The sequence below is a fragment of the Micropterus salmoides genome, unplaced genomic scaffold (genome assembly GCF_014851395.1).
Source record: "Micropterus salmoides isolate LMB-PRFRI ecotype aquatic unplaced genomic scaffold, ASM1485139v1 Ms_hic_scaffold_3, whole genome shotgun sequence".
Taxonomy (NCBI): Eukaryota; Metazoa; Chordata; class Actinopteri; order Centrarchiformes; family Centrarchidae; genus Micropterus; species Micropterus salmoides.
The window spans coordinates 29,649,413-29,668,955 of NW_024042261.1; the positions used below are offsets into that span (position 1 = coordinate 29,649,413).

At 39.6% G+C, this 19,543-nt stretch overlaps 2 protein-coding genes across 2 annotated transcripts; one reads left to right on the forward strand and one right to left on the reverse strand.

The window, feature by feature from the left end:
- Nucleotides 1–742: 742 nt before the first annotated feature.
- On the forward strand, nt 743–3,346 carry LOC119883067 (diablo homolog, mitochondrial-like). Its single transcript, XM_038693562.1, has 6 exons — nt 743–1,081; nt 1,442–1,571; nt 1,756–1,881; nt 2,094–2,204; nt 2,375–2,471; nt 2,709–3,346. Exons 1-6 carry the CDS (start codon nt 945–947, stop codon nt 2,912–2,914), a joined length of 807 nt encoding a protein of 268 aa, XP_038549490.1. The 5' UTR covers nt 743–944; the 3' UTR covers nt 2,915–3,346.
- A 6,031-nt stretch (nt 3,347–9,377) lies between these two features.
- Nucleotides 9,378–10,396, reverse strand: LOC119883066 (odorant receptor 131-2-like). Its single transcript, XM_038693561.1, has one exon. It carries the CDS (start codon nt 10,394–10,396, stop codon nt 9,461–9,463), a length of 936 nt encoding a protein of 311 aa, XP_038549489.1. The 3' UTR covers nt 9,378–9,460.
- Nucleotides 10,397–19,543: the final 9,147 nt, after the last annotated feature.

The window sequence follows — 19,543 nt, forward strand, 5'->3', positions numbered from 1 at the left end:
TCATCTCAAGAAAAAAACCCTGAGGCCTTACATGAGAGGACTCAGACATCCTGGAGCAAGATTAAACATTATAGTTAAAAGTATCTGACTTGAATAAACAGAATAAAATCAGTCTGGGAGATGAGAAGAGTGGTTTACAGAAAACATGAGATAAGGAAAAGGCTGGTCAATAGCCAAGACAAAGCAAAAGATCCCTGACCAAATTAATATGTCATCTCACTTGTCCCCTCAGGATTGACTCCTGCCAAAGTCTTTGTATGATTAGGCTGCGACATTCTGAACACAAGTGCTAATTGCTCAATTGGCTACAGAAGTGCTAGCCAAGCCCCCTATTAATTAATAACGCCCATTGAGTATAAGCTCATGGCCATCTGCAAGGTCCACGTCTTGGTGTCAAGCATCAACAAAGCTTGTAATATAAACCCTCCCTGGGACTTGATTTAATATTGTGATACAGTTCGAACCCACACCAACAAACATTAAAGGTCCTTAATTTTTCAAAAAAAAAAAATTTTGTCCTCAAATCAAACTGGTCCTCTTTTTTATGCGTACACAAATAACAGCAAGGCAGAGAGAAAGAGAGACAAAGAGAGAGGGGAAAGAGGGAAAGCTGCACGTAGTTGCTTTATCAGTGGGCTTTTTTTCAGATAAAGCCAAATACGCACATTTGCTGGCACAGTCAACAGATCAATACCTTTTACGTAATAATATGTTGCCGGGGCCTTACAAATACCCACAGGACACGCCAGTTGGTCATCGTCCAGCAGACTGAAAGATTGCATGCAGCGAACAAGATTATTTCTCAGAATTTACAAAGACGGGGTAACAGTGAATGGACAGCAGATTAGTTTCAGTTGTTGAAAACAGAGAACCTACATTCAGCTCCTCATTTTAGATGTATCATATCAAATAGGATTCTTCAAGGGCAGAAGTTAATCTGCAAAATGCAAGCCGTTCGCCAGTGTTCAGTATGTACCAGCCGTGTTGCTGGAGGACTTCTGCGAAATCAGACGGACATTTCCCTGCTGCACACCAACAAGAGTGTGCTTAGGAGAGGAGCAGCCTGTATCCGTTTCCTAAGGTAGGTTATATGCAATGGCATATACTAAGCAGTTGGAACATAGCCTATAGAGCTGTTCCTCTTGACATTTTGGGACTGCCAGAATGTAGCCTGAGTTTCTAGAAAATGTATTATGTCAAATGCTATGCAATAGAAATGTAAGTTACAGTCAACATGTGTGTAAATGGCAATTAACGTAAGTTTCAGCAGCTTGTGTTTAAACATTTTCAACATTTCCATGCAGTTAGATTAATTCAGGTTTGACTTCTCATATCACCTGTAGATTTGGCTGGCAATGTTATAACTCACAATACTACAACTAAAATACCATCTATCACTGTAATAACGTGAGTATATTCTGTTCTATTTTTTCTAACGCAGGTCTGAGAGTGTCCTACTCAGCAGGAGGAAGCCTGGAGTTCAGAAGTTGGGAGAATGGACAGATACTTTGCACATGAGCATAGCATCTCTAAGTGTTGGCCATGGGCTTTCTGGTATACATTTTACACAGGTGGGTCTCCTACCAGAGACAGTATTACATACATTTATAACTAAGTACGCGCACCAGCCCAATGAACTGAAACTGCACAAATTGTTTGTCTCTTCGGATAAAGTTTGCTCTTGTTCTTCATATTTTGTACTTGGAAAAACTGAGGGAAGGAGTTAAAATACTGAATTTCCCTCTTTGTTTGCAGCAAGTGGAAAACCTCTCTCATGACTCCCTGATCAAAAGAGCAGCCTCAGTGGTTACAGACAGCTCAAGTACTTTCCTCTCCCAGACCACCTTGGCTGTCATAGATGCCATTACAGACTATTCGAAGGTAGTTTTTCATCTTATGCGAAAGAGTCACAGGAGTAAATCACAAAATCTGTTCTAGGCATTTATGGAGAACAGTAACATTGTGAAATTAACTGTCATCAATCATGTGTTATTAACATTATGTAAGGCAGATAAAAACTACTGTAACGTTATTATTTTAAAAATGACCCTGCACTGTCTCTGACTGTCTGTCCTCCCTCTGTTTACAAAAAGGCTGTGCACACACGCATCGCTGTCCAAAGGCGGTATTTAGCCTCACTGGGAAAGCTGACCCCAGCAGAGCGGGATTCATTCCTGGAAGTGATCAATAGCCAGCGTGCAGAGGTTAGTTTGTATTGTCCTCTCTGGACACAAATTGTTGAAATCAAACCTAAATGTACTCTAGCATTCAGTTTCCTGTTAAAATCAGCTTTTACTCTTTGCAAAACAGTAAAAAAAAATTTATTAAATTTATTATTTATTATATTGTTTGTCTTTTGTCTTTGTCCTAACAGATTAGTGACAGACTAGCTCAATGCAAACGCTTTGAATCAAGCTGGATCAACGCTGTCAACTTGTGTAAAATGGCAGCTGAGGTAGCATACACTTCAGGTTAGTAAAATGGGTACCCGAGTGCAGCTGTATTTCTAATGATTGAATAATGAATAGATTAAAATCCTATTTTCCTTCGGTCTGTGTTACATTTTGTTAAATGTACAGATCACATGCTCAATAGATCTTAATTTAAAACAAAATGGATTTAGTGGACAGGAGTGCCTTCTTTAGGTCCACATCTAATGTTGCAACTGAAATTTGACAGAATGCATGTTTGTGTCTGTGTGTTTCCAGGAGCCGAGCAGGCATCCATCGCAATGAGAACGAACATTCAGGTGGCCCAGTCACAGGTGGAGGAGGCACGGAAACTATCAATGGATGCAGATAAGAAGTTGGCGGAGACTAAAGTAGAAGAGATCCAAAGGATGGCAGAATATGCTTCCTTCCGAGCTGATAGTGAGGAGCATGAGGTGCATGAGGCTTATCTACGAGAAGACTAAGACAAATAGAAAGAGATATTGGAAAACAGTAAAAAACGAACAAAACAAAGAAAGCTTTCACCTTTGAAAGCTTTGACCTTTCTGTTTTATTCCCCTTTTTGAGCCTGTAAGATGTTTACATGTTTGCTTTACACAAAGAAAATTTAATTTGAAAAGGACTGAAATAAATTACCAATAATTGGTAATTCTTTACAATTGCATAATTTATTATTTAAGACTATTTTTCTATTAGTGAATGTCAACTGCTTTTGGAGCTTCTGGAAAGTGATTATCAAATCTCCAGTGTAGGGCAGTGGGGTTTATCTAACATCGGATCACAATGTTTATTGTATGTTTGGTTGTAACAAAGACACTTTTTATGAAACTGTTTGCTTCATTGTTTTTTCACTGTTCACATAATAGAAAAAATAAAACTCACTATTTGATTTAAGATCCAGTATGTGCTGATGTATGCTTTGAAAGGTAGCCTAAAGATAATGACGTATGATTGCAGCATTATCAGCTGCCTTTTATGTACATAAAGTGTAATCTATGACAAGCCGTGAACTATTAACCTTCAGATGAGGCAGGCCTTAAAAGGTGAAGGCAACTGAATGTTTCTTCAACTTCATTGATTTTGACATTCTCCACCAGAGAAAACGCAAACAGCCTCAGCTGACTAATCACAGTTCTTGCTGTCTCCTCGCTGTATCTCCATAGTTGGAGTATCCACACCCACTGCTCTACCTTATTGCTCTTATTGTTTTTAATCAAGGGTCAGCATTTAAATTCCCCTGCTTCTGCCTGCTCCCGCTTGGCACTGAACTAGAGCTCTATACTTAGCCTTGATAGTTCACTGAGCTGCTTCTTTTCCAGAGTTGCCCAGTGAAGATGCAGATCCACAGAAGCCTTTGAATCACTCTTAGTGTGACCGTTCACTTAGGACCAGGGCCGGTATTTATCAAGCTTCTCAAAGTGCAATTTTTGTCTTAAGAGCTGAGAATTCATGAAATTTACTCCTACTTTTAAACTTAAGAATAAAAGCAAGTTATCAAATTTCTCAAAGCTAAGAATCACTCTTACTCTCCCAGTTATTTAAGACAGCTCAAGAGGTCTCTCAAAGTGGTTAGGAGCTGTGATGGCGCTGTGGAGACATAGACGCATCTTTCAGGAGAGGAAGAATGTATGTGAATTATATTTAATGACGCGCAGTTAATAAGACTGGGTCGGTCAGGGAATGGGTGAGAGACGTCATCTCACCACTGACTTTACACAGTAATGCGTTTTCAGTTAAACGACAGCTCCACACAACAACACCCCCATAATCCGACAGAAGCAAACACAGTTCATGCAAATAGCCGGCAATACAGGAGCAGTAGGCGCATTTGATGGCGCTCATATAAAGATAAACTTTTTTATCTTTCATTTATTAATGTATTATCTCGAAAATTCTTTATTGTTAAACGTGTGTTGAATATAAACTCCACTTAGGAATTTCACCGTTCGATGTGAATTTATCTGAGAATATTCTTAAATAAGGAAATCTATTCAGTGATTGGTCCTTGGCGACATCGTCATCCAAAATCCTGTTTGCGGCACAGCAAAGTGTTGTAAATCAGCACTAAGACTGACACTTAAGATTTAGTCCTACACTTCACTCAAATTAGGACTACGATGTTTGATAACTAACTTTTAAGCACAGCTTTGAGCCAAGATTTTTTTTTACTCTAAGTCAGTTTTTAGCAGTGTTCTCATGAGTAATTCTGAGAAGCTTGATAAATACGGGCCCAGGGCTGGTATTTATCAAGCTTCTCAAAGTGCCCTTTTTGTCTTGAGTGCTAAGAATTCATGAAATTTACCCCTTACTTTCAAACGTAAGAATAAAAGCAAATTATCAAATTTCTTAAAGCTAAGAATTGCTCTTACTCTCCCAGTTATTTAAGAAAGCTCAAGAGGTCTCTCAATCAGAAGAATCAGAATCAGAAGGAGCTTTATTGCCAACTAGTGTTTTACACATATGAGGAATTTGCTGTGGTGATAAGGTGCTACATGTAGACAAACATACAGTCAACATAATAAATGTAGAAATTGTAGTGAACAACGGTGTGGAATTGTGGAAATATAATATAGCAAAATATTTTGTATAAAATTTGAGCAAATAAACAGGAGTCCCAAATTAATGTCTTGTCTTTTTTATTATTTTGTGCTGTCTTATATTTTAGGTAGCAGAATTTGCTATCTAATAAATAATGAATTTAATGGGTTCCAATCTTGGAATGAGTCATTATTTTAAAATAGGACATGTGATTGACATGTTTAAGACGTAAAACTGATTTATGGCTAACCAAACATGACTAAATTATAACAACATTTTTGTCTCCTAAACACTCAATATGTTGGCTATTTTTAATGTGACAGCAGGTGTCATTCACTGTAGTGCACATGTACACTTTCTGTATGTTTTGCAAAGTGTTAAAAGGGGTATGGTGGTGTGAGTGGATGAATGTTTGTGAAGGGTTTTTCCTCTGTATACATTTTCTTTAATTTTTGCAGTCACTGCAAAGGATACTATTACCATATTATATATATATTACTATTTTATATTAACAGCATAGATAACAAATGTATGGCATAAACCAAACATTTGCCACGTCTGTTGCTAGATATGAATACATTCTAAAATCTATATAACATATAACTTGAAGGGCAGGGTAACGCATGGTTGTGCAGTAGAAGTCCTTAGCATGTGTGGCCTGTGTAATGTTAACTCTTAGTTTTTATGTAAGTTAGAGTTATGTTGTAAATTCACTCCGTGGTGCAACTGTTTTTTTTTCAGTAATGCATGAATTACATAGTAATAATTTACACTAGGCTTATAACTAGGCTACGTTTGAACACACAGCTGCTGTAACAGCTGCTCAGCACCTTGTCTGTAAGTTACTGAAGTTACTAACCATTTCACAAAGAGGACCAGTGACATAACAAACCAGGATTCACTTTGGGACTGAAGGACAGGGATGGGTTGAAGCCGACTTTAAACTTGGAACATGTAAGTTGTAGACTTTATATGCAGTTTTACTGTTATAATTCAATTCAATTCAGTTCAAATTAGCTTTATTGGCATGAATGTGTAACAACAATATTGCCAAATCATCATACAAACTACATAAGAACAATCAACAACAATTTATAAATGAGCTTTTGGTACGTCACAACCTTTTTATATACAGTCTATGATCACAACACCATTTACAGCCAGAGTCTCTGTGTAATTAATTTTCCATCTATACTTAATAAATCCGAGGACTTTATCCACACCCCTGCTCCTCAACGTAAATTATTTCTTTATATAACTGTTTTTAAAAACGGGCCAACGACCGGCCCATAAAGCATGGACAGCGGCCCATTGGGTAATTTTCCATACTGACGCTGGGCTGGCCCAATCACATCTCTTACTAGCCCCCACCCCCTCTGCTCTCTGTTTCTTGCGTTGCGGGCCAAAAAAAAAATCTTCAGGCGGCTGCTGCCGTACACATGTAAAATGCGCGAAAATAACCTATATTTATGCTGCCGGGGCTGCAGTAGCTTCAGCATCAGCTGCAGTACCCTGCGTAGTGCAGGCACAGGCACTTGAAGGAGTAAAGGAGAGCTGTAGCCGCTGCCAGGCAGAGGAGGAGGTGTGATAGCGAAACAGAGTGACAAAGTGACAGGGCCGAGTGAGAGAGAGCAGGAGGAGAGTGGAGGTGAAGCGGTAAGCATGGAGTAGCTCAGTCTGTGGGCAGGGAGCAGAGAGGGAGGGTCGTTTACAGTGGGGACACTGGGGACATGTAGCCACCACTTTTTGAAAGCATTTATTAAAAATGTTCTGAAAAATAGCTTGCACCAAGAAGCGTTAATTAACAAATAAAAATGCAATGAAAAACGTTTATTTGCACAATAAGCCTGCAATGCAATCTAATGTCTGCCACCTGAAATTTGGGCTTCCTTTTATAAAAATAAAGACATTTCAACAATAAATTGGTGCAGAAAATGCCCGCACAATGCAGGGAATTAAGTGTTTAATACTAAAAAACTTCTGGGGAGGACCCCCTGACCCCCTATCAAATATTTCTTCTTTAAATATTTTTTCTAAATTGTACATCTATTACAATATAGTCTTGTAGTCATGGACACCAATCTTGTGCAATGTCACATCTCAGTGTTTCATCACACCCCTAATCTGACACCCTAAATGGAACAATTGTGTATTGGTGAAGGGTGTCCGAGTGATTTTGGTGGGCCGCCTCGGCCAGAAATGCCAGGGACGATTTTTTGTCCCAGTCCAGCCCTGTCTGTGGCCTGCTAGCACCCGGCCTGCTAGCCACCAGCCAGCCAGCATCATCCTGCCTGGTCCCCGGACTACTAGCTCTCGGCCTGCTAGCTGTATGCTAGCCAGCATTCTCCTGTCCTGCCCGGCTAGTGCTGCTAGTCCTCCGCCTGTCCTGCCTTCCTGCCTGTCAGCTAGCTGGAACAGGCAAATGACAAGCCACCGGGGCACTAGCACACAGGCAGGCAGGCTGGACAGACAGGTAGCGCCCCGGCGGCTATCCATTTGCATGGATTAGCTACCGGCCTGTCCTGGCTGATCCCCGGCCTGCTAGCGCTGCTAGCCGCCTGCCCGGTCCCCAGCCAACTCTTGCCCCCAGGTTACACTCTGTGGTCCAACTGACACCTTTTACTGATCCCTTTTCAGTGGTCAAACTGACACCACCGCCAAGGTCTCCGTTGGAGGTCCAGCCAACTCCTGCTCTACGTCGCCTGTTGGTGGTCAGACCGACTCCAGCTCCACGTGTCCAGTCCCCGGACCTCAGCTCTGCTGTCCAGTCGCCGGACCTCAGCCCTGCTGTCCAGTTGCCGGCCTTCAGTCCAGCTCTGCCTCCTGAGGGCCTGGCGTGTTGGGTCAAGCTCCGGGACGACCTCCCGAAGCTGCCCTGTTCCCTGGCCCTGATTTGCCTGTTTGGTCGTCCCCCTGGACTTTATGACCCCCCTGCACTGCCCTCAGGCCACCCGCCCGAGAATCCCTTTCTGCTCCCTGGCCTGTCTGTTTTGTTTGGGGTTTTTTTGTTTTTCTGTCCCTCCTCCTGTCCTCCCTCCGCCCACCGTGGTCGGCCTGGACTTTGTTTTTGAACTGTCCTTTCTTCCATGTTCATGGTTGAACTTATGGAGATGTTCGGTGGTGGTGGGGTAATGGGTTTGGTTTTTGATTCTGAGATTTTGGTTTTGTATCTGCATTTATAGTCCTGTCTTCTGTTCTGTTTAGTTTTCTGTGAGTTTATTTATTGATCAGTTCGGTATCTGTTATTTAGTCTTGGTTATTAGTTCGGCCCCTGTTTGGGGGCACCTTGCTGTTCTGTTAGTTTAGACTTAGTTTATAGTTTGCTCAGTGAGCTTCCTCTACATAATGTTATTGTTTATATGGTTATGATCTGTCTGTTGGTATTTAGTGGTGTTTTGGTATTTTCCTTATTTCCATGTTTACTGTTGTCCTCTTTCCTGGTTGGTCCTGTGTCTGTTCCCTACCCCGTCTGTGTAACAGTCGGTCCATGTTTTCTGTTTTTGGGTTTTGTTCCTTGTCTTGTGTTCTCTGTTTAGCCTTGTTGATTCCATTGTTCATTTGCATGTTCTGTTTGTTTTGGTTTTGTCAGATCTTGATTCTTTTTAATCCTAGCTTCAGTCCATTTTCCCTGCCGGTTGTAGTTTATTTGTGATCTGTCTGCTTGTGTCTGGATTAATTTGTCATTTATATTATTCTGATCTGTTACATCTTAGTTTGATATGGCCTGCGTTTAGTATTAAGTATATGTAACAGTTATGTCTGTTCCCCCAGTAATTCCTCTGCATGCCTGTCTCTGTTTTCCCTTATTGTCCTCTGCCTGCCTGTCTCGTTAGTCCTGATCCCTCTCACCTGTGTTGCTCCCGCCTGGTTGTTAGTCCCTGGTGTATATATGTTTGGTTTTTCTGTTCTGTCCCCGTCTGGTCATTGTCATGTGATGAGTGTTCTGCCTGTTACTGTACTACCAGTTCTGTACTTCGGATTTTGGGTTAGGGTTATCCTTTCAGTAGTTGTTGAGACATTCTACTATTAAATTCTTATATTATAAATTGATCATACTGAGTAACAGCAAACTGTATTCAACACAGTGCCAAAAGGTCAGTGAAATGTACAACAACTGGCTAAACAATAGGCAGAGTGAAGAATGTTAGGAAACAAAGGCTGCTATTAATGATGCAGACAATGAGAACATCTATTTTCAAGAGACATTATTGTAACAAGTAAAAACAATGAGGAGATGAAAAGAGGAAGATTGTGTTTGTCACTTTATTGTATTATTAGCATGTACAGGGAATGGGATGGGATATTCATCAGTGCAATATAATTACATACATGCTCATGAATAACTAATGCCAACTTACAAACTTATCTATGATCATTCATTTCAGTTAAAATTTTCTGTAATAGAAATAATGCTTTAGATACACATAAAACATGTTATTATAATGGCACAACATCATGATTTAATTTATTAATCAAAATAAATCTGATGGTTGTTTCTTATACAAGCCACAGAGAACAATGTATTTCAGTGCATGAAAAAACATTTCATCCCTGAGGCCATAAATGAATGGACTCAGACATCTTGGAGCAAGAATAAAAGTAATGTAGTTAAAGTACCTGACATTAACATATAACATGACATTATTCTGAAGGACAGCATTTTCTATTAATGGGCACCACAGCTGGATGAGACAGAGCAGCAGCTGGAAAGCATGAAGAAGTACTGTTCTGAGCCCTTTCCTTGTTGACTTTTTATTCTCTCCTGATGCAGCTTTGGCCACTTTCGTTATTTTACCATAGGAGAATACAATAGTAATACACATAATCAAGAAGTAGAATTGACTTATAGCTGACCTAACATGACTCTGCCAACTGTACAAAATGAAGGTCTCCACAGAACATATTATGTCTTGGGTATAGAAGCGGTGGGTCGCAGATGCAAAGAAGATGGAGAGAACTATAATACAGGGTACAGAGCTGAGGCTGTGAATGATGAGGATACAGCGCAGAGAGCTGCGTGTGGAGCACAGTTCTCCATGCCGCAGGGGCATGCAAATGGCCACAAAGCGCTCCAGGGTCATTGCTGTCAGAGTAACTGGTGTGACAAAAGTGTACAGAGACAAAACAATATATATAACAAGACACAACCACAGTTGTATGGAAAAACGAAAATAGCTCAAGATGAGCAGGATATCAGTCATGAATAAAAACAAACAATCAGATAGTAATGTATTTGCAAATAAGATGTAGCGCATGGTTGTGTAGAAGAAAGCCTTCATAAAAAAAGTTGTGATTAGCAAAAAGTTGATGCAAAGAAAAGCTGCTACCAAAATCTGAACCAGAATCACTTGGTCATTGATTTTTCGCATTAAGGATTCACCACCGATCACTGAGTTATTATTAGCCATATATTTCAATGTTATTACTAAATACAGAAATACAGTGCCACGATTAGAAATCATGCATCATTATCCAAACTGTGTCCCCTCTGAAAATATTCTGAACATTTGCTACAGTAAGATAATGAAGCAAGATGCTGTACAGATTCTGCTAAATTCAGAAACAGTAACTGGTAGAATTTGCTGTCCCCTCAACAAACACACATCTATCGTGTTTTGCACACAAAAACGCAACAGGTAAAAGGCCATAAGATCCTTCAGTTTCCCAACTCTTCACAGCCTCCTCGTTCACATCATGGCTCACAGTTACAGAGACAAATGTTTTCTGCTGAGCTCTGTGCGGACTTCTAAGAGGAACTTTATAGCTGTGAGTAAACACAAGGAGATCAAAACTGATCACTAATCATGCACATTCAGGTCAGTGAGCTATTGGCTGCCATATACAGTATTTCTCTGTGATAACCAAATGCACTAGGGTTTTAGACACTGCTACAGTTCATTTAGCTCTTAAGACTGATCCAAAATTCAACAAGTCATCCATGATTAAACTGTCCGTCAATATAATCTAAAATATTTGTACAAAGCCGATGTCCAGATTTTTTGAGGCAAAAGTTAAAATAATTTCAATCTTAACAACTTCACAGCCGAAACACACCACAAATCAGTATACACATAAAGTACCTATAAAAAATCCGATAGAAATACATCAACAGGTCAAATGAAAAACCCTTACATTACCAAACCATCCATGCAGTAATGTGGCACTATGACACACAGCAAAAATGAATGTAACCTGCTGAGCTCTGTGCGGCATTCTGAGAGAGGACGATGTATTAACACTTTTTAAGGACAACTACAGCACATAAGGAACGCTAAATCAGACTTTGCTCACCCCAATGTCATCCTCACCAATTATTGCTCACACCTCATAGGCTGTAGTAACTACACTTTGTGTGTTAGAGAGAGTGTGTTTCCCTGCAGGAATGCAAACTACTCATAACACACACACTCTGTACACATCAGGTTTGAAGATTAAAGTACGAGGGCAAATTTTAGGGTTGGGTTTTGCTAGATGTGTTGTCCAGCCATGTTAGAAGGCAGATAATAATAGATTTTCCGAACTGCCACACACAAACCTGTGGTGAAAATCCACCTCTGACAAGACCCTCATATTCTCTCAGACATGTATACAACATACTGTATGGATATAAGTCATACATAAACATAGTGATGCTTGGTGATGTGGCTCTGCAGTATAGAACTGATCACCACTTCATGAACAGTATTCATTTTTGAGAAATTAAACAGCAAAGCATTCTCTATAAATGGACAACACATATGGATGTTCAGGAGTGGCTGGAAAAGCCCTTTTCATGTTGTCATGTTATTCTCTCCTGATACAGTTTTATTAGTTTTGGGTTTGAAGAAGCATAACAGAATGTATATTGTCAGAAGTCTTGATGGATTTTTTGCCCACAGATTTGACTATTTTATCCTGAACAAATGTTATTAGGTGTAATATTTATAATAATATAACAGGGGACATAAAACCATAAGTCACGGATAGGCTGTGACATGTTCATTTTAAACATGGTCAAAGCTTCAAATAATGAGGTAAACATCAAAGAAATTCTTGTTAGCCACAACCTCAGATTTCCCATTGTTCTGAAAGCTCCAGTGTCAACATTTTTTTCCTACTCTCAGCTCTGTCTAACATCATACGGAGCCAATATTTTATATGTGGTCATTTGAACACAACCTCATCCTCCTGGCAACCACTACTTTTCATTCTGTCTATATCGCTTAGTGCAGGATGACATGGCTTGGCATGGTCTTTTACAGTTGAAGTGGAAGTGTTCAATATGTCACCAAGAAAGTGCTTTTTCAGTTGCTAAGGAAATTTAAGATTGTTTGATCTTGATCTTTGATCAAACAAGGTTGGAAACGGTTTCTTTTTTTGGGCCAACAAGAGCCTGGTAAACACGTATATATTTGCCACTTCTCAGAGGACAATTACATCAACAAGGCCCAGTATAACACTAGATTTTCTGTCAAGCTGAAGCTAAAAGATGAGGCAGTTCCATCTATAAATGTCATGGTTGTAGTTTTCAGTTTTGTTATTTCCTGTTCTGAGTTGTTTTCTTTGTCTGTTCTGTGTTCTTGACCCGTATCTTAGTATGTTTCCCTGTTTATTGAGGTCTGTTTATCGGCTTGTTGGTTTCCATGTACCTGTTTTATTAAGTTTGGTCTGTGGGTTTGTTGTTCAGTTAGTGTTTTTGTATTTTGGTCTGGTCTTATCTATTCTCGGCCCCGGTTTTTTCACCTTGATTACCCCTTATGTGTCTCACCTGTTTGCTCCCTCCCTGCTCATTAGCCCAGTTTATATTGCTTGCCATTTCTGTCAGTCTTTGCTGGATCATTGTAGCTTGTTGTGCTCTGTCTTGTGCTTAGTCATATCTCCCTTGTCATGTGTTCTGTCCTGTTCACCACGTCAAAACCATGACAATAAAGGGCTGTTGATGATTCAAAAGTGCAAGCTGTAAGTAGCATATCACTTAAAGTTTGTTTTATATTGATAATCAAACCTAATGGCTTGTGTATCCAGTTTCAGAGGACACAATGTAGCAAGTTATTTAGGGGCTTAGAAAGACAGGAACATTTATGTCAGAGAGAGGCTGAAATTGGGGGCCTGTCGCATGAAGGGACAAGATGGCAAATTATTTTTTAATTTTGAATCAAGCAAAGCTACCATACAGGGCAGGAAATTCAGTACAATACCAGACCTCTACGCTAACATTTTTCCCAAGGAGCACACGTGCTCCTAAATGAAAAAGTTCAGAATCACACAAACAAATTGAAGAGCACAGTAAAAAATGTTCAAGTAACACAGAGTTTCACAAAGTATTTATTATATACATATTTATACTACGTGTGTGCTCCTTCTCTTTGTTTTCAACGATGGTGTGAAACCATTAGAGGCCTTAAACATTTGTTGAAGCTTTTGAAAACATTGAAACAGATGTTTTGAAAAAATTTACTGAGCTTTTAAAACACTGATCACACATCACAAAAAACATTACTGTGATTGGTGCATAGTTAGTTTTTGAACCAGGGACGGATTCACAATACACCAACAGCACCCAAATAACCCACACCTAATGTAAACAAGACTACTGAACAGTATTAATGCATAGGCTACGCCGTCGATTTGATGCAGAAGTTTAAATCACTTTCCAATCACTTTAGTAAAACAGAACAAGGGGAACGTGTTGCTCTCAGGAGGAGGCTAGGAACACATACTGGCACACTGTGCAGTGGAAATCTGCATCTTTCCACAACAGTGTATTAGTATTATATTATTATAACATTAGATAAAAAGTAATCTAATAGTATACTGTTAGTATGTTAATATATTAATGATTGAATTTTACTATATGCATTGTCATTTTATGTAATAATATACTATATAGCTCACCACAGCTATAATATTTATTCCAGTCGGACAGGAGTTTCATATTTGTGAGTTGTTTTCATTCATTAAATCCTTGTGCAAGAAAAATGGCTTACATTGGTCTCTTAATTTGTTAATGCTACTAACGTTATCTCATCAATAACCAGAACCATTCATACAGGAGGAGTTCAACATTTTAAAAGTTTACTGTACCACGTCAAACTTTTTTTAATGTCCCGCCCCATGCAGGCTGTGATTGGTCAGTTGACGAAAAGTGAAAATGACAAGCACATCAATATGTTTCAAGAAAAGGCACCTGATATAGCTAAATAGCCAGCTAGCTAAACCCACAAGTTCCTTATCTTCTCCCTGTTGTCTTCTGTGTCACCGCTCCAGCGGCTGACATCTCGGTCTTTGTTTTGAAACGAGTTGCTTAAGTCGCGGCGGACGGTTAGCCTATGTTAGGTTGTAGTTACTCGCACATTGTGCTCGTAAATCATTTTTCCGGTTTGCACGTATTGATTTTTAGGGGCATATGCGAGCAAAATGGTCGCACTGTAGAGCCCTGAATAGGTGACCTTTAAATCTGCAATAACTGATTTTTTGGCCAGCCTGCAATAGCCAAATACAATGTAGTGGTGATGGAACAGTGGATAAGATGCATGCCTTTAGTGCTTTTTGGTGAGAGACCCGGGTTCAACTACTCACTGTGAAACATCCACCAATGTGTCTCTGAGCAAGACACTTAACCCCTCGTTGCTCCAGAGGCGTGCGACCTCTGACATATATAGCAATTGTAAGTCACTTTGGATAAAAGCGTCAACTAAATGAATAAATGTAAGTGAACGTACCAAAACAGTTAAATAGTTGGCTGGACAGCTGAACAGCTGTCAGTTGAAACTTGCTTTGAGCTTTCAGGTAATAATTCTCTGTGGGTTCATCAAGACTTGCAACCCCTTTCACATGGTGAAAACAATGTGACAATGTCAAAGTGTGTATGGAATCTAAAAGTAAACTGCTATTCCTTAACACTGCTGAAATCCCAATGCACTGTGATTACATGGTCCATTGGGCCACCAGAACATCATATTGAGTAATGATTTTAACATTTGCCTTTGTACTCTGCTCTAAATTATGTATGACATAACTGGAGATTTGTTTACAACATTTTGATCTAAAAATGCATTGACTGCGTTTTGAATTGTTGTTCATTTCTGGCATATGCACTTAGCAACCAGCAGCAGTTAACACAGACCACTATATAGTATAACTTTTTGTGCGCGGTTTGTTTACTTAATAGGACATCAACAGGAGGAAATTCGCATGTCAGAGCATCCCCTTAAAACTAGAGCATTGCAATTCACAAGTCAAGTCATATGAAATTCTTGGGAATTCAATTTGTTTAAACAGTTTAAGAGTGGTGGCAATTCAACTGTATGATCATTTTGGAAGATGTAGTGAGTGTTTCTGTTCTAACTATATTGAACTATACTCAAAGGTGTTTCTATTATTTACTATATTTTTGGTTTCACTGCTTGTCAAACGGGGTAGAAAAATAGAGTAATAGAAACATGTGTCAGTAACGTTAAGCTCTTACCATTCCTGTAAAATTTGTTTTAAATGCTTATTTAAGGCATATCCAAAGTAAATTGAATGCAGTTCTTGAACCATTTGGAGTAAGTGTATGGTTTTGGTGCTTCTCTGAATGATAACACGCTGAAGTGTCTAACCCAAAAGTCAGAATCACTGTAAGTGCTGCTGGAATTGATTAATATAAGTTTAAATAAGTAAATAATAAATAATATAAGTCACACTAAATAATACATTTTTCGTTTCCATGCAGACAACTACAGCTGGAACTTATTAGCTGGAAAACACTGGGGCCACAGCATAAAGCTTTACCTAGTCCAATTTTAAATTTTATACCAATACCATGAAAAATTTATATTTTACACAGGTTTTTCTAAGGGTATTGTCTTAGCTTTTTTTTTAAATCAAAAAATGCACCTCCCCTTGGTGGCAAGGGGCTGCTGTTGCATCACTTTGCAGTTTGACGCAGATGTGTTATTTTGCTGGTAGATCATGAACTTCCTACTTAAAGCTTGATGTCGTTATTTTCAAAATTTTATTGGCTACAAGAAGTGCCAGTCATCGGCACAATTGGTTGCAATTGGCTCGGCCTACCCATGAAATAATAGGGGCTAAACCTTCCTGACAGTATGGGCTCTCATTGGCTGCTGTAACCTGTGTACGGGACATGTGAGCTCCTGCTGGTTCAAATTTACAGTCGAAAGGTCAGAGTTCAGCAGCTAATTTGAATACAAGATATCACATTTGTTTACATCCAAATTGGAGTTATTATGGTTATAATGACATATTAGCCACGTTTGCCGGCAAATATGAAACTATGCAGCAGCAGTCCCTGGGTATTTATTGATGGAATAATGTGTTTTGGACTAAATATTTTTACTGGACTGGATCATCTGGACCTTTGACAACGTAAAAAGACCATTTTTGTAGGAATATAATTGATCAATGGACTTCAAAGGTGAGTCGCGTCAATTATGATTGTACTGGTTGATCTGACAGAGGCGCTGATTGTACCCGCTGTTGTGATTGTATCTTGAAATGGTTTACATTGGTTGAATCACAAGGATTTTGGCTTTCAAACGGTGTATCATATAGCAGTTGTGGGCACATAACGAGAGCTGTCATCAGGACCTGTTACCATAAGGAATGTTAAGAGGTTCAGAGTTTCACATAGAGGTAATGTTACAACAGCACCAAAATGCAGCCAAACAGCTTTCTATGTGTTCAACCAGCCTATAAGTTAGCTAAAAAGCCACAGTCACGTAACATACTTTTCTTTATAGGGTCTATATTGACGGATGAATTTGGTTGTTGTGGGTGTCGTGTCACCTTGCACACTGCTGTTCTTTTCTTCCTACCGTCATCAACAACATAATCCTTGTGTTGTACTACACGTAACGGTCTTTTTCTATGCTGCTGTTACGGAGATCCAGACTGCTCAGACTGGTGCAAAAGTTTATCTTCCAACAGGACAATGGCCCTAAGCACACAGATAACAAAGGAGTGGCTACAGGACAACTCTGTGACTGTCCATGAGTGGCCCAGCCACAGCCCAGACTGGAACATGATTGAACATCTCCTGCTCCCCATCCAACCTGATGGATTGAGAAGTCCTGCAAATAAGAATGGGAGAAACTGCCCAAAAATAGGTGCACCATGCTTGTAGCATCATACTCAAAAAGACTGAGGCTCTAACATAACAAAAATGTGGAAAAAGTGAAGCGCTGTAAATACTTTCCAGATGCACTGTACCTGAGTATTGTTGCTGACCATGTCCATCCCTTTATGACCACAGTGTACCCATCTTCTGATGGCTACTTTCAGGAGGATAATGCATGTGACACAGCTCAAATAATCTGAAACTGGTTTCTCGAACATGACAGTGACATGACACTTAAAAATACAGTGTAACCCAATGGCCTCCAGAGTCTCGAGATCTCAATCTCTGGGATGTAGTGGAATGGGAGATTCGCATCAAGGATGTGCGGCTGAAAAATCTGCAGCAACTGTGTGATGCTATTATGTCAATATGGACCGAAGTCTCTGAGGAATGTTTCCAACACCTTGTTGAAAGTATTCCATTAAGAATTAAGACAGGTCTAAAGGCAAAAGGAGTTCCAACCCGGTACAAGCAAGGTGTACCTTTATAAAGTGTGAGTGTAAACACTGATCAACCGTAACATTTTCACCACCTGCCTAATATTGTGCAGCTCCCCCTTTTGCTGGAAAAACAGCCCTGACCCCTCAAGGCATGGCTGCCTCTAATAGACGTCTGAAGGTGTGCTGTGGTATGTGGCACCATGATGTTGGCAACAGATCCTTTACGTTCTGTAAGTTGCGATGTTGGGCCTCCATGGATCAGACTTGTTTGTCCCATATATGCTCGATTAGATTGAGATCCAGGAGGCCAAATTAAGAACTCATTTCTGTGTTCCTCAAACCACATGCTTTGTGTCAGAGTGTATTATCCTGCTAAAAGAAGCCACTGCCTGTAGGGAATACTATTTCCATGAAAGGGTGTACATGGTCTGCAACAATGCTTAGGTAGGTGTTATGTGTCAAAGTAACATCCACATGAATGGCAGGACTCAAGTTTCCCAGCAGAATGTTGCCCAAAGCATCACACTGCCTCCGCTGGCTTGCCTTCTTCCCATTGTTTATCCCCCAGGTAAGCGATGCACATGCACCAGTCATCCACATGATGTAAAAGTAGTAGAGAGGGGTCAGCATGGGCACCCTGACTTGTCTGCGGCTACACAGCCCCATATGCAACAAATTACAATGCACTTTTCTATCAAAACCAGGATTCAACTTTTTCAGCAATTTGACCTACAGCAGGTTGTCTGGTGGATCAAATCTTTTGAGGACAAAATGTTCACTTGCTGCCCAATGTATCCCACCCAATCACAGGTGCCGTGATATCGAGATAAACAGTGTTATTCACTATACCTGTCAGTGGTGGCCAGAGACTGACTAAATGGTTGTGGCATGAAAGAATGGCTAACATACACATCTCCCCATCTCTATGAAGAATTATTGAAATCATTGCACTTAAAGCAACCTGGGTCAATTATAGTAACTTTGGTGATTCCCGACTTATTATCAAGTGCTACCGGCAGGTCAAAATCTCAATGTGTCTAATACTTTGGTTCATGACTAAATACTTAGAAAAACAATTGTACTACAATCATGCTCAACTTTATTTTCTAAAATAACCTAACCCTTGTTGTAATTATAGCCATCACTCTCAAGAGCTCATCAGGTATCAGGGTTACATATTGATCATTTGTGAGCACAAACTAGTATTTGCACCCTAAAATCAATTCGTCTTACACACCACTTAATAATTCATACCCTTGAATTACTGTATATGTGCCTACAAATTACTTAATTAGGGTACAGCTACTGTATGTGTTACTGTAGATGTGCTCAGCACTCTCTTTCTCATATAGTTGTGTTGCTGCATTGATTGTGTTTCAGAACTATATACTTTGATGTTAAATATGTGCACAAAATAGAAGGTGGACGATCTAAATGAGCCACATCTAATTAATACTGTTTTATTTTGGAAAAGATGTGGATATACTTTTAAATGACATTTGGCTGTTAAACTCAAAATATTATCTTTATGTTTTATAGTGTAGACTGTTTCTTAATTCGTTCCAACAGTGTTTAACAGGACAAATACCACAAGCAGTTGTAAACAAGCTCCCAGTTTGGCCACATTATCTAAACCACCTATCCGGGCATTAAAGTAAAAGTCAGTGCACCTGAAGTGCTGGTTTGATGAAACTTAGTACTTAGTACTTCTTAGTACTTAGAACTGTACTGGACTATTTCTGTATGTGACAGTTTATTTTGCAATAAAATAATGGATGGTTGTCATGGTCTGGTCTGTGCACACAATTACTAACAGCAGCTAACACAGAAGGATCATAAGGGAATATGATGGTGATGGTAGCACTATGCAGTCATGGTTTGTTTTTCTCCATGTGGATTTAAACTCCAAACAGAACAGTGATGCTAATGAGATGATCATTACTATTCTCTTAAGGCAAATAAACTCCTGTGAAACTCATTAAAGGTGACAGTTAATTGGTTCATTCATTATTTAA

What these genes read in the sequence shown, in the direction of transcription:
- LOC119883067 (XM_038693562.1), top strand. Translation starts at nt 945, where the DNA reads ATGCAAGCCGTTCGCCAGTGTTCAGTATGTACCAGCCGTGTTGCTGGA. An exon ending in GCCTGTATCCGTTTCCTAAG is followed by an intron (nt 1,082 to 1,441) that starts GTAGGTTATATG and finishes TTTCTAACGCAG; the next exon opens with GTCTGAGAGTGTCCTACTCA. An exon ending in CCATTACAGACTATTCGAAG is followed by an intron (nt 1,882 to 2,093) that starts GTAGTTTTTCAT and finishes GTTTACAAAAAG; the next exon opens with GCTGTGCACACACGCATCGC.
- LOC119883066 (XM_038693561.1), bottom strand. Translation starts at nt 10,396, where the DNA reads ATGGCTAATAATAACTCAGTGATCGGTGGTGAATCCTTAATGCGAAAA.